The sequence below is a fragment of the Cimex lectularius genome, unplaced genomic scaffold, assembly GCF_000648675.2.
Source record: "Cimex lectularius strain Harlan isolate CLEC.00 unplaced genomic scaffold, Clec_2.1 scaffold320, whole genome shotgun sequence".
NCBI classification, from domain to species: domain Eukaryota; kingdom Metazoa; phylum Arthropoda; class Insecta; order Hemiptera; family Cimicidae; genus Cimex; species Cimex lectularius.
In genome coordinates, this window is record NW_019394176.1 from 159,507 (window position 1) to 175,866 (window position 16,360).

General features: G+C 33.6%; 1 protein-coding gene across 2 annotated transcripts in view; it reads left to right on the plus strand.

The window, feature by feature from the left end:
* LOC106663213 (regulating synaptic membrane exocytosis protein 1) overlaps positions 1 to 16,360 on the plus strand; it is a 189,694-nt gene that overhangs the window by 111,951 nt on the left and 61,383 nt on the right. For both annotated transcript variants that reach the window (XM_024229980.1, XM_014387881.2), the window contains exon 3: positions 2,459 to 2,557. In XM_024229980.1, the coding sequence (XP_024085748.1) occupies positions 2,522 to 2,557 (36 nt within the window). In that variant the 5' untranslated portion in view covers positions 2,459 to 2,521. The remainder of the gene's footprint in view (positions 1 to 2,458; positions 2,558 to 16,360) is intronic.

A 16,360-nucleotide genomic window follows, 5' to 3' on the forward strand; every position in this document is an offset into this window, starting at 1 on the left:
GATCAAAAAAAGGTTAACGTTACGGTTGAAAGGAATCGGACTCTTTGTGAGCTTACACATTGAGTATCGGTGTAATGTGCAATCTCTATTATTATCTTTAAGGTTATTTTATCAGATTCCAATGTTTGTCGAAAAGTCATCTGTGTCAGAACTGAACTTTTCTCTTCCAAGATTAACCCTCATAAACCCGCTGTTTCTTCTTCCTGGAATCTTCACAGGCTTTTTTATACTGCTCCAAAGCTATATGCCTTCATGCAGTGTCCTGTCAGCCGTCCATCATTCCAGTCCTAGGTGTACTAGTTCTACCGTTAGTTTCTGCGGTACTTCTTTGATGGTCGATTTTCGCACTTTATAGACCAATACCAGAAGAAATGGTCAATTACTTCCACTAAACACTATACAAAAATTCAACTTCAACATTCAAATCAATATAACATCCTACCAATTTTTGTTTCCACCACGGGCGCCCCATCAAAACAATATTATTACTCTACGCGAAAATTATTTATGTAATAACTACTTAAAATTTCACTTCCTTTCATAATTGTAAATCATCTGTATTTAAAGCAAAATTTAGTCATGTTTCGTACAACTCCTAATTGCTTTTATAAATTCAAGGCATTACGTTAAAGGAAACATTACTTTTAAGTACCTACCTGTGGATGCCTTAATGAAATCACGGTGTTAAAATTACTAAGGGACTCATTCCTCCAAATGATCAATTAAATATGGTGACATTAAATAAATGCATAACGTGAGGAAATTTCATGGCAATTATTAAAGGCAGACAGTCGTTTAAGCCTCTGACACCATTAGTTGAAATTGTTCGGAGATAGTGAAACCACAGGATTATGTGACGTTTTAGCTCCGTGGATAGATCATTATTACATTAATAGAGATACCATAAACGTATGTTCATATTGAACGATTGTTTTTTGTTATTATCAATTACAATAACCCAAAAAATCTTTTAGCTCTCGCTCTCTCTCTCTCTCTCTCTCTCTCTCTCTCTCTCTCTCTCTCTTTCTCTCTCTCTATATATATTTTTTTTCTCTCGCTTCCTTTCCCTTTTTTTATTCTTATTCGCCTTATTTCACCTTGTTTTTTTAATTATTTGTTTATTTCGTCTTTATTTTTTTCAATCTTTTACTATTTGCATATTCTTTTACACACACACACACACACTCTCTCTCTATATATATTTTTTTTTCCTCGCTTCCTCTCTTTTTTATTCTTAATCGCTCCTTCACCCTGTTTTTTGTCTTTATTTTTTTTCAATATTTTTCCATTTACATATTCTTTTACACATACACTCTCTCTATATATACATTTTTTCCTCGCTTCCTCTCTTTTTTATTCTTATTCGCTCCTTCACCTTGTTTTTTTATTCTATTTTTATTTTGTCTTTTATTTATAGTTTTTCAATCTTTTTTCTATCTGCATATTCGTTTACTCCCATACTCCCTTTCTTTCTCTTTCTCTCGTGTATCTCTTTCTCCATTTGTTTTTTTCGTTTCATCCTATTTTTACTCGCTCTCCTTTATTTTTTCCTTAATCTGTGTTTAGCTATTAGCCTTTCTATACTTTTATATCTGCCATATTTGTTTAATTCCTTCGCTCAACCTCGCTCGCTCTCAACATCTCTCTCCCTCTCTCTCTGTCTCTTTCTCTCTGCCTCATTCGCTTGTGTCTTTCCTTCCTCTTCTTTATTCCTCTCTCGATTCCTTTCTCACTCTTCTAATTATCTCTAGCTTTCTCATTTGTTTGCATTACTATTGTTTCTCTTTACTATGTCTTTAATTATTTATCTTACTTTTTTAATATCTTAGTAATTTTTTTTATATTTTCTCTTTATCTTTTTCACTTTCTTATTTTTCCTCGCTTCCTCTCTTCATTTCTAACTCTTACTCCCTTTCCCAACTTTACTCATTCTCAAGCTGCTATTTTTTCACTATCATTATTTTTTCATCTTTTTCTATTTGTCAGATTTAAAAAAATATATCTCTAAACTTTCTGTTTCTTTCTCACTCCCTACTTCTTTTTTTCTTATTTTCTCTCTCATGTTTTTCCTTTTTTCATTCTATGTTGCTTTGAACTCAGTTTTTTATTTTTTCTATATATCTTCACTTTTAATATGTAATACTTTTTTAATTTTGGGTCTGTTTGTTTCATTCACGCTCTCTCAGTCCATAACTAATTTTTTGTCTGGCTTCTTTCTTACTTTCCTCACTCATTTTTGCTGTCTCATCTCTTCTTATTATCTTCTTTTGCAAAATTTTCACTTTCTGGTTAATTATCAATTTTCAAATCTTTTTCTGCAATATTTTTTTGTCATTCCCTCTCACTCACTGGTTTAATTAATTTGTTATCATCAGTGAATATGTTTATAGATTTTTTTATATGTTTGCGAATCTTTTTGTTTTCTTCAATATTAATATTTCTTTGTTTGTTTTTTCAGACGTTCAGCCACTTTGAGCACAAATGTTGAGACTTGAACGAGGCTGTAGACTCCCGGCTCGCCATGCTCCCTTCCAACGTCGTTTCATTTATGAAAAAGGTAAGGAGGGCAGGATTAAGTGAACATTTTCATCCACGGTATTTACCTTGCGACGTCGGTGCGGTTTACACTATCAGAGATAGGAGCTAATTGAGTTTTCCGTACGGCGGCTCGTTCGGGCCCTTGAAACCCTTCAACTTCCATTAGAGTCGCACCGTCTCGGCAATTCCGCCGGTTTTCCTTCCAGCTCCAATTTGCCATATCCATTTAGTTTGTGTATCGCGCTTAAAGTGATTTCTGATTTAATTCCGACCGGAAGCGGCTTACCGTACTACGACAGGAAGGAGTTTTAACTATCCGCCAAACATGCCCTCTTGGATTGTTAAATTTCAGTCAAAAACAACCACACATGTGATCGTAAGCATATCATCGGTGTTTTTTTTTAAATTATACTTAAATGATGACTTATCATGGACAAAGCCAGACGAAGAGGAAACACCTTTACTTTTAAATACATACCGCCAGTACTGCTCAGCTGTTTCGGGTCTGGCTTGTTCCTTCCTTTCCTTTCCTTTAATGGATACCAGGGAATGGAGGAGTTCCATCCTGAGCACTGCAGCTGAGCTGTACAGCTTATTGTACTTTATCCCTGGCTCCATATTTTGGGGGAGGGCTCGCAACACAAATGTGAACTTGAGCCCCCGTTGTACCGGTGTTCTTCCATCGAAGAAATTCATTTTTGAAGGGGGTTGGGACCAAATTCAGGGTCGCTGAGATCCGATCCCGACCCTTCCATTGATGAGTGCCGTGTCAAATTCTTTCAATTGCGGCCACCGGTCCCCTTAGGCGTCAGAAAAAGTCCAGAGGATCGAACCCACGACCGCGGGATCTACTAGCCGAGAGTCTGACGCCTTAACCACTCGGCTACCAAGACAAACACTTTGAGTGAATAGAAATACTTTGATTGAATATAAAAAAATATATTATGCATTGTATAAATTCACTTTTCCACATCCTAAATGAATTTGTTAAATCTAAACAATGTTTGTAAATCCCAGGCCCTGAAGATGATCTCAATAAAGATCGAAACGTTGGCACGATAAAGAAAATGTTTTTCTGAAACCTACATCACACCAGACCGTATCTCACGATTTCTGAATATTACTATGAGGGTTACTCTACATCATCTTAATTTTTTTTTTAGATCAAGAAATACATTAAAAAACATTTGTGGGTTAGGCTGTGATGCCAACTGCAAAAATCCATTTAAAACTCTAAAAATATTCATATTACCTTGTTTGTAGGTATATTTTTAATTGTTTAAAAAACGTTTACTATAATTATAACAAATGACCTAAAGTAAAAGATGTGCATAAGTGTAATACTAATAAAGGTCACTTAATAGAACTCATTAAGAGGAGATTGAATAATGTATGTAAATGTTTAAATTTTTTATAATACTGTATTCATCAACATAAATTATTTAACGCCCCCCCTCCCGACAAAACAACAGGACAAAACACAGTATGATATAAAACTGCGAGAGAAAATACGGCGTTCGTTTTATGTTAAACCATCAATACTGCTCGGTTTTTCCGAATTGTATACTTACAGTATAATTGTAAAATTATGCCCATTGTGGTCTATCTTTTAAAATATCTTGTATGTATGATTTTTACAAAAGTACATTACAGTAAAATAGGCATTTATGTATGCAAAAATATAGTTTTTCTTTGTTGTATTTTATATTATAATGATTTACTATGTTTATTGTAAAATATGCAACCCTTGCTAACAGAATTTTAAAGCAAAAATCTTTGATTTGTTGAAATAAGGTCAAATTATACCGCTTGATGATTAAACAAAATGACTATTCTTACTGAATAAAAAATCGTTATCAAAATTAAAATTTATCAAACCATCAAGAAGAAGTGTTAAAAAATCAGAAAAAATTCAGCTGTTTCGAATGAACAACGGACGCTAACCCCTGCATCAAGTGGTAGAACATTGGCGTATCTAGCCGAAGATCGTGGGTTCGAATCCCGCACGTGACACTGACTTTTTTATCTCAACTTAAAACCATAATTAATTGAATGTTATTAATTGGTCAAGTGGAACACGGCAAATAGTGAATTTCATTAATTAAATTGAAGTATACTTCACTAAAGTTCTCCGTGGCAATTTCATTTGTCGCCGAGAATCCAATCCGATTACACGACATTTGAAAAATGGCAAAAAGGAGGGAAAATTCAAAAGGTGGGGTTGAGATGGGAAGTTGGTGCCCGAGGGGATCGAAGTCACGATAGCTCAAGTGGTAGAACATCTGCGTATCTAGCCGAAGGTCGTGGGTTCGAATCCCGCTCGTAACACTGACTCTTTTATCTCAACTTAAAACCTTAATTAATTGAATTGGTCAGCGGACCACGAAAAATAGTGAATTCAATTCAATGTTCAAAACATAAAAGCAAAAACGTTCCAAGATGCAGAATATTCTGATTTGGTATGATTTAAAAAGATAAATCAACAAAATACTGCTGTTTTAATCAACATTCTGTAAGCAAAGTAGGTCAGAAAATGGTCAAAACTTGGATTCATTGTCGTGATATTAGCGTTATAAAGCCCTTACATACCAACTTTGGCGAAAATCAGTGTAAATTAATTTTTTGAGTGGTAATTTCGACGACCTAATATGGCGTGACTGGCATTCCTGGTGCAAGCTCTAGCATATGCTTTAGAGTTTATTCTTTGTTTAAAGATCATTAAGATTTCGGAGAAAACGGAAAAATTAACTGTCTTTGTATTTGTAAGGACAAAAAAAATCAAGTTCAACGTCATCAGGAAGAAACGATTCTTTTTCAAATCGTTCAATTCAAATTGGAAAACCGCCAGGGCGTAAGGATTCTCCCTCAGGCAGACGTCAACTTCGCGTTGTTTCCTTTACATTATTACATGACAGGGGGCAAATGTTTGCCGAGGAAGAGGCGCCTTGTTTAATGAGCCCGAACCGTTTGTTAATTAGGTTTATCTCGTCGAGTATTAATTCGAGAAAGGGAAAGATCTAATCGGAAAATCAAACGTGAGAAAACGCAACAACTGTAACAACTCCCATCAACCGAGGTACACTAACAAGAATTACGCCCTTAAAACTACCGGATTGCTGTTCATTTCAAAGTTTTTAACATTAGTTTTATAATAAAATCTTAAGTACACCTCAACCCATTCCTACCTTTTTTATCGTACAGATTTTCAGTAATCACACGTAATAAATTGAATAATAAATAAACTAACAGGGGGATAAACAAAATAAATTGAAAAAAGCAATTCGTATGTATTAAAATAATATAACTTTAAAATTAAAATAAAATCGTTAACAATATCCTATATTGATGAACAAAGTAAAAAATACTTGTTACAATCCTTGACAAAGTTGGGACTGAGTCGGACTTCAAAGAAATTTGAGATCGCCTGTAAAAACTTAATATGTCAATCTTTAGACATATTTAAGGTTGTTTTGCGCTGATGATGACCTGAAATAGGTCGAAACCTTGGCTGTAGGAACTAAATTTGCTTTATTCTTCAAGGCAATACCTTGAGCCAGATTGTTCAAAGTAAAAAATGCAAACTAAAATTTAAAAAATGAAGGAAAAAATTCATTATTCAAAGAATCAGCAGAAAAATGAAGATTACTGATTCCATTTAAACCAACCATAAACAAAATAATTTTAAAAGAATTGGTAAATTTTCATTTATGTTATCTGTGGGAAATTAATTTTACAGGTTGTAGTGAGGAAAAAATCTTGAAAAATAATGCTTGGCATTTAAAAGCATAACTAAAGATTTATTTTAAAAAATGGTAGTACATTTTTCAATGTTTTGGTGTACAGCATTCATTAATGAACATAAATGCATATTATCCTGAATATTTATGAACTGACAATTTACAACTATTTACATTTTTTCTTCTAGTGACACGTTGTGTAATTCGTCATCGGTTCTTGATTCTTCTCTGTGGTTTTCAATTTGATGATTTTAATAACTTTGATTTATTGCTCTAGTATAAATTTTGTACAGATTCGTGTTTTCTAAAAACATATGCATATTTATGTCTTACCTGCTATCTTCCCGATACTTGAATTTATCTAAAACTCTCAGTAAAGCCATATTTTATCTCTCAAAGGTTGTATTAATTTCTCCTTTTTATCCTGATGTAATGTCGTCAGCAAACATGCCAATTCTTTATTTGCAAATTTAAGAAAAAAATAATTTGATATTGATATTTCACATAACGGCTTCCGGAACAGATTCTTTACGTAACATTTCACGTGTTGTAATTTCAAAGAATCTAGACCTTATTGTACATTAAATTGTAAGAAGAACGAAGAGTGATAGGGCCATCAGACATACTTTCCCCGCTTACCAAAAGAGAGGTTGAAACTGAAACAAACGCTTTAATAAGATCTAGGAACAAAGCTTACGCTGCCTATTTTATTACAAAACTAAATACATTGCCAAAGGTCATTTTTCATGTAGGATCTGCGAGTGCTATAGGATGCATATCACTGTAGTGGCCTGTCCAGAATGAATGTATTTATTAGCGTGAGTGGCGATGCGAAAGAACTGGAGGAATATCGAGTACTCCACAGGCCCGTCAAACAATTTGAACAACATATTTGAATATTTCAATTAATTAATATTTATAAAAGGTATTGGTTGAGATAAAAAGTCAGTGTCACGAGCGGGATTCGAACCCACGACCTTCGGCTAAATACGCGGCTACTCTACCACTTGAGCTATCGTGACCTCGATCCACTCGGTCACTAAAGTAGAAGATGGGAAGTTAGTGATATTTACAAATTCCATTCATACACTAAACTATCCTAAATTGTTTGACGGGCCTGACGGGCTACCACTTGAGCTATCGTGACTTCGATCCGCTCGGACACCAACTTCCCATCTCAACCTCACCTCTCGAATTTTCCCTCCTTTTTGCCATTTTTCAAATGTCGGAGAGCTTTAGTGAAGATATACTTCAGTTTAATTATCAAAAATCCATTACAGTTCGTGGTCCGATTGACCAATTAACATTTTTCAATTAATTAATATTTATGAAAGTCACGAATAGCTCAAGTGGTTGTGATGGTCAGTTTCAGCTAGTGCATTAGTTTTTCTTTTTGAAACTTATAGAGAAAGACTGCCTACTGAAACTGCCTTCACATATGTGCCTAACTATGAAGGCTTGTTAAAATAATGGTTAATCAAAATCAAATAAAAGAAAAGAGAATGCATAATAAAATAAAAGTTATAACCAAATTAGAAATGATTTTTAAAAAATAAAAAATGTACACTTTTGAGCAAAGAGAATAAAAACGTATTTATTTTCTAATACAAAATTTTTTAAATTTCAAGAAAAATTATAATTTCGGAATTACTGGCCTTAACACACACAGAGGTTAAAATGTATCTTCCAAAAAAAGGCACCTTGTGTAGGCTTGAATTTTCCGGGTCCCATTTTTGTCGTTCCAAGATGGCCGCAAAAAATCTCTCCTTGTTGTACAGTTGTACTTGTTATTAGCTGGACCTCTGATTGGTATATCTCACAAACGCCTCACCACCTCGGCTGAGGAGTTTGTTTATCTTGTATCCCCTCTTTCTTCCATACCTTCGGCCCCACATCGTACCTCAGAAGATTGTTTCTTCTGAAGAAGATTCTCAAGGGCGAGGCGATTCCCAATAAATGGACAACACCGCCATAGGGAAAATCCAATTTCAAAATTGGCGAAATCGTCGCATGGTAGAGTAGCGGCGTATTTAGCCGAAGGTCGTGGGTTCGAATCCCGCTCGTGACACTGACTTTTTTATCTCAACCAATACCTTTCACAAATATAAGAATTATGTTTAAAAAGTTCGTACGGTACTCGGTCAAGCCTGACTGCATTGCCATCTTCCCCGTTATGTAATACCTCTTGCAATTCACTACATTGTGCAATAGTGTAGCAGTAAATTTTTTGTTAATTTATAGTTTGAAATGATTTAGATTATTTAACTTTATATGTTTCCGCTCATACGTTGTTTGATCTTGATCAAAAGGTGTTTTGTTTTGTGTCAGAAAGTGAAACGTTCTCTCGGGAAGACACCTGTGGCGAGGAGTCGGCCAATTGTTGCTCCACCCTCGCCACTTGCGCGGCTCTGCAGTCAAATCTCCGTCTCCCTCTCTCACTATCGCTCTCTTTCTCTTCCCGTTTCTCGCCCACGTACTGAAAAATCTCCTGATCTCCGGTTTCCTCTCTAAATATAGCTTGTCTAAGGTGAGAGATAGGTTGTCATGGGGACCGACGTCAGGCTCGCCCCTGACGCAAGTACCCAGTCAATACTGCGACTCGAACAGCGCGGACTCCCGATGACGTAGTACTTGTTTACAGTCCCACACGCTCTCAAAATACCATCGGTTCAATTAATAAAAGACTATAAATTATCTTTAATAGGTCGAGTCGAGCCGATCCGTCGGAATGGTGGATGCCGCACAGTGAGATGGCATCGATCGTCTATATGCTAATCGCCTTGATTGCCACTTCGAGTCTAATTAATTTCTAACGAACCAATTCGATCTTGTTTTCAAACAATACCACTGGTTTTACACGCACTGTATCTTTTCTTTACTATTTTTTCTCCCCAGTCTCAAAAACAGAAAAAAAAATTTCATGGTTAACAGCTCGACATCCCCATCAATGTACAATTTTTCACGACAATCTTTTTTTTTGAAATGGATAAACATAAGACAAGCTAAACATCGACATGTTAATAACGTCTACCCTCCAACAAAATATGCAAGAAAATGTACTCAAGGAACGTTATTTTTATAAAATGTCACGATTGTTGACAAGCGAGATTGAAAGTCACGATCAAACTTGACTCGAGAGTCAAACGATTTCGCTCCGGAACATATCGCGATGATATGTCCTTTAGATCATTCCCGAATAGGGTCGTAAACTATAAAGGAGAGGAAACTTGTAAGGAAACTTGGAACAGCAGTTGTAAGTCGAGGAAGTCCGTGGTCCGTTTACAAACAGCGATATGTCACGCCAAAACGGCAACAAGAACTAAATCTTTAAATGTGTCTTTTATTAAACAAGTTGAAGGACTTTACCCAAAGAGAACAATTATGTAACATATTTTTTTAATGTTTACACGAACTCTATCATTGAAGTGCTGATAATAAGGTTGAGGTTATCGATATTCGTCTTTATTATGTAACTGCCAAACTTTCGACGTTTTAATAAGCCTTAATGAAGATTATTACATCTTGTTAAATAAATAATACACATATAAAATTCATTGAAGTAATGATTTTTTACATATATTTTTTTCTTTTTGCGTTATGATCTATGCATATTAGCCATGGTGACGAATCCTTATATGTGTGTTCAAATTGGGGGGGTTTTCGTGAAAAAAGGGCCAGAGGCGACGGTGGGAATCGAACCCTCGACCGCGGGGTGAGAGTCTCTCATGCTAACCACTCGGCTATCGCGGTCCCCTTACATAAAAAATTACACATATTATTAAGTCTTTTTTAAAAAGATAGTTTCTACTCACAGTAAGTTGTTTTGCAACGATCCGGATTTCGAGCCTTTTAGCTCNGGATCGAGGTCACGATAGCTCAGGTGGTAGAGCAGCGGCGTATCTAGCCGAAGGTCGTGGGTTCGAATCCCTCTCGTGCCATTAACTTTTTTTCATCCTAACTAAAAACCTTAATTAATTGAAATTTATTTGTTTTTTTGATTTGAACAGGTTTTTTTCGAAATTATCCTTGAATATTTCAGCACAAGGTGGGGATAATGGAGACCCATTGGTAACCCTTTCATTTCGTAAAATTTATTATTGAATTTACAATAATTAGATAGTAGGCATATATTTAAGAGGTCTATTATATCATTTTTTACAAATTCGTTAATAGAATTCTCGGTAAGTTTTTGCTTTATGAGTTTAGTACATTCTTCAACGGGGATATTTGTCAAATAATACTAAAACACAGTTGTTGGGTATATTGATCTTATTTAATTCTTTTATTAGTTCTAAAGAATTGTTGATACCGAATGTAGGTTTGAATTTGGTGTTGGTTTTAATTGTTTTGTCAATTGTACTTGTAAGTTTATGGCATGGGGAATTATAAAAGGATACTACTGGTCTTATAGGTTTGCTTTCCTTATGAATTTTGACTGTATAACATTGGGGGTTTTGAAAAGATTTTTTTCTAAATGAGCTAAAAGGCTCGAAATCCGGATCGTTGCAAAACCACTTACAGTGAGTAGGAACTATCTTTTAAAAAGGATTGAACACCACACTCACTCCATCATTTTCCATTTCCATACTATTAAGTTCTTGGAGAAAAAATCAACGTAATCAGGGAGTTTATAATTTTCATCTGATGTGGATTTTAGCTGGGAATTTTCATGGCAGATCTGTTTTTGTTTTGTTTTTTTTCTGGGAAATGATGTTGATTAACGTATTTCCTGATTGTTAATTGGGGCCATAAAGGATCGGAAGAACATGCCCATGTAAATTCGGCAACCAAGTTTTTTATTATGCCCAAGCAAGTCTGCTTTCAGGATGCTCAAACAGTTATACATTTTCTTAGGTAAAAAATAGTTGAAGCCAAATGGCGAGCCCAACTCAATTTGGCAAGAAAAAATGCTTTTTCTTAGCCTTAACGTTGTTTATGTCTTGATTTAACGCTAAATCACATGAACACTACCATTACGTTAAATGATATTAAAATCACAACATAATTTAATAAAAAACAAACTTTTTTACGTTTAATTCGACGTGATATATAATAAGAAAAAATCACAAATTTTAATGTAAGTTATTGTAATAAAATTACATTTATATAATTTGGTAACTTGCTTTTGTAAGTCCGGCAAAACTGGTTTGGGGACCTGTTAATTCGGCATCCAATTTTTCTGCTAACCAACCATTAAAAGGGGAGGAAATAAAATTACCAATTGTACTAAAAAGTTGCCAAAGAAAAGTAAAATGGAAATTACAGCAATAGGCCAGATAACGACAGCATCTAATTGGGATACTCTTAGTTGTAATAAATAATTAATATAGTGTGACTAAAAAAGTGGGATGGTAGGCATAAAATAGAACAAAAGTTTAATAAAATGAAGATGGCTTGGCAGTTACATAATAAATAATTTTATTATCACATCCGTGCACCGAACAATTAAAGAGCTTTACTTCTACTTTTTCCATACTGAAGATGAGGAATAAAATTAGAAGAGAATATTTTTAAAACCTTCCCAAGATATCACGATCCTTTTCAATTATGTTTAATATATTTTGAAGTTATTTATATTTCTGTACTACTTGAAAAATTAACTGTTTAATAAAGGAAACGCTATTTTCTGGAAAATCCTACAGTCCTTCCAAAAATGTCCTGCAAGCTTTGTTTGCACATAGTTTTTACATTATTCATAGATTTTATTTCTGATTTGCTGTTGTTTATCCCCACATATTAGAGATAGTTAGAGATAGTTTGGCATGCCTTAAGTTTTAATTTTGAAGTTTAGTCACGGAAAAACAGGAAATGTCTTTTTAAAGTCTTGTACTAATGTAAGAATTTTATGTTTTTTCTCTTCGAACCCTTTTAATATAAGTGGTATATTTGATAATTTTTCTGAAAACAAGAAGTTAGAAGAATTTTCATTGCCTGTTAGATATTTCTCAATTCTTGATTTTATACAGGATTCAAAAAGTTTCCTGAAAATACGTGTCAAACGTATTGACCTAATTCTTGAATCTTTTGATTCTTCCCAGGCTAGTTCAGTAGGTTTATTTTTGCCGATTTCCTCGTATCTGTATAATATCCAAGCCGCTGTCAGCTTTTTATTAATTTTATTAATGGAAGACAGCGGAACCTAAAGAGGAAATAATTATTTCCTAAATGGAAAAACGAGAGCCAATTCATCTTTTTCCGTTATATCTCTTACTTCTATACAGTTTTCCATTCAAAATAATTTTATAATATTTGAACAATTTTATTATTATTGTAATTATTTATAGAAAACAGAGACAAATTTAGAATTAGGAAATGTAACTGGCTAAGTTTACGGCGATCTGTCTAGGCTAACCAGCAATACCGTTCAGTATTGCCGAAGTGTGTTCCAGTTTAATATTATTAATTGCAATATTATATGTTTATTATTCAATTTTATAAAAACGTTAAATTACATTAAACAAAATTTTCAGGGCAAGGTCGAAGGAAGTCGTTAAGCACAATAAGATCCCCTAAACTTGCATCCCATTTGAATTAGTTTAGTGGCCGTGGTCCGCCGGTATGGGGTCTCCCTTAGGTACGGCGGGGAGGTGGATGGGTAAAATTAAAAAAAAAGTCGAGAAAAAATTTTTCCAATCAACCGTTAATTATTATTCCATGGGTTAAGCAGTAAAGTTTGTGTCTGAAAATGAAAGAGTTCTACAGTATAATGATAGATAAGAGTCAGGGAGATAAAGAAAGAGATAGGCATGTTTAAATTACTTGACAATTCATTCTTAAATGATTTTTTAATTCTCATTGTTTAAATTATCAATGGAATAAAAGGGCAGCTCTGATAAAGTGTGTGACGCCTGAATAAATAAAAGAAAGTTAAACAAGAAAGTAGTTTTAATGAAACAAACACATTTTAAAATAATTTTCCTACTTAATAATTCATACTTAAAGCTAAAATATGAGCAAATTTCTTTTTCGAAATATTTAACACCGAGCTCAACATGACGGTGTAGCAGGACTGATTTCGTCAGGACAGGCGGGGTAGTTTTGACATGTATATGAGGGTTCCGTGTCGCCACCCCATTGTCCACGTGTTCACCTTGACGTGAACATTTCGCTCACTCGTGACGAAGAAGGGAAAAAACACTGGGGCATTTTTTTAAAGGAAAATTTGTCGTGAAAATCGTATTTATAGATAATTCATTAAGAGTTATTTATATTATTTATCTTTCTATAAATGACGATGTTGGAAATGGTTTTTTTCCCCTTTTCCCGTGATATACTGTCCATTCGGAATGACATTTGACATTTGAAGCCAAATCGCATCAAATACAAGACAAAATGGGCCGTTTCGGCATGAAGGGACAATAGGATCATTCTCGTCTATCGTTATTATTCACGGCCTTATGTAATTAAAGTACGCAATATTTATAAAGAATTGAAACACCAAATATCAAAACATGTTACCCTAAAATAATGCAAACTGAATATCAAAGAATTGGATTGCTCGACCAGAAGAAAATGATGTTGCTATTATTTGTCTGTATAATGTTGTCATTTAAACACAAATTTAAAACTAGATTAAGAGAAGGGGAGAGAGAAAGAGAGAGAAAATACTTTCTTCTAGAACTACAGTCCTCTGAAAATAACAAAAGCGTAACGATGTCTCGATTTTACAAAAAAAAATATACATATATATATTTGTTGTGTTTGTTTCACAAATGTCCTTTTGTTGCGTGGATGTCATTTTGTCTCACAAATGTCTTTTTATATCAGAATGATGGCTTTGTATCATTGTGTTTCAGTATGGTGTTTGTAAAACATATTGTTTCACAAATATCCTTTTGTATGCATAAATGTCATTTTGTTGTGTTTGTTTCACAAATGTCCTTTTGTGGCGTGGATGTCATTTTGTCTCAGAAATGTCATTTTATATCAGAATGATGGCTTTGTGTCATTATGTTTCAGTAGGATGTCTGTTAATCATTTTGTTTCACAAATAACCTTTTGTTTGTATAAATGTCATTTTGTTGTGTTTGTTTCACACATGTCCTTTTGTGGCGTGGATGTCATTTTGTCCCACAAATGTCATTTTATATCAGAATGATGGCTTTGTGTCATTATGTTTCAGTAGGGTGTCTGTAAAATATTTTGTTTCAAAAATATCCTTTTGTTTGCATAAATATCATTTCGTTAGGTTTGTTTCACAAATGTCCTTTTGTTGCGTGGATGCCATTTTGTCTCAGAAATGTCATTTTATATAAGAATGATAGCTTTGTATCATTGTGTTTCAGTATGGTGTCTGTAAAACATATTGTTTCACAAATATCCTTTTGTTTGCATAAATGTCATTTTGTTGTGTTTGTTTCATAAATGTCCTTTTGTGGCGGGGATGTCATTTTGTCTCACAAATGTCATTTTATATCAGAATGATGGCTTTGTGTCATTATGTTTTAGTGTGGTCTGTAAATCATTTTGTTTCACTATGGTGTCTGTAAATCATTTTGTTTCACAAATAACCTTTTGTTTGCATAAATGTCATTCTGTTGTGTTTGTTTCACAAATGTCCTTTTGTGGCGTGGATGTCATTTTGTCTCAGAAATGTCATTTCATATCAGAATGATGGCTTTGTGTCATTATGTTTCAGTATGGTGTTTGTAAATCATTTTTTCAAAAATATCCTTTTGTTTGCATAAATGTCATTTTGTTGCATGGATGTCATTTTGTTTCACAAATGTCATTTGTTGCGTGGATGTCATTTTGTTTCGCAAATTTTATATGTAACATCTACATAAAAAAAAACATTTCGAGTGAGTACAAATACTTTGATTAAACCTAAAATACCTACCTTGTGTACGTCGTTGTATTAATTCATTTTCCCATCCAACACGCACTTGTTTAATTTAAACAATGTTTATAAATCCCAGGCTCTGAATATGATCTCAATAAAGACAAAACTTTGGCACGAAAAAGAAATGTTTTTCTACATCTCACAAGACAGCATCTCATTAGCAGCATCTGAACTCCGATGCTGGCCTGATACCTGATGGATCGTTCATTATCAATAAGTGCCACAACACGTTCAATATCCACAGCACTAAGTAGCATTTTTACGGTGTGATGTTTGGTGACCGTTAATTAATGATTATTCGGAGGAACATTTTCTTTATCGTGCCAACGTTTCGATCTTTATTGAGATCATCTTCAGGGCTCAAAGTCACTCTCAATACGACACACCCGAATGACACATCTACACGGAAAACAAACACTTTGAGCCCTGAAGATGATCTCAATAAAGATCGATTGAATCTAAAACATTTTAGCATTGTATAAATTCATTTTTTTTATCTAAAATTTTCTAGCATTGTTAAATTCATTTTTTAAATCTAAAATTATCTAGCAATGTGTAAATTCAATTTTTTCTTATTCTTTCACATCCTACATGCATTTGTAAAATTTAAACAATGTTTATAAAACCCAGGCTCTGAAGATGATTTCAATAAAGATCGAAACGTTGGTACGATAAATAAAATGTTTTTCTAAAACCTACGTCACACTAGACCGCATCTCACGATCTCCAAATATGCATTTTAAGTTTAAAACTTGAAATTAAGAATACAAAGATGAAAAGTAAATAGTTTATTGCCTCAGAATTCAAATGAGATTGAATAAACATTTTAACTTCCATAAAAAGTAAACATTGAAAAATCCTTTATCTTTGTTTTGGATTAAGGATTAAGTGTGTTTTCCTCTAATTGATATTCCCAATTTGAAACATAGCATAAACAAATATTTATTGATAAAAACGATGAGACAAATTAAGGGTAGGATCTTCTTTTATCGAGAAAATGAATAAAAAATCAATTGTATATTATTATTATTTAACGATTATTAATATTATTTAAATAATTTTTTTTGTCTGTCTTAAATTTGCTATTAATTTTTTTGTTGATTAAGGTTTTTGTAAGTTCTTATTAACTCAAATTGCCTAATAAGAAAACTTCTTACCTAGTCATGTATTATATCATAAATCGATACTCTTTTCTAAATTTTATGTAGATATTATGAATTAATTTAAAAATTATAAATTTATT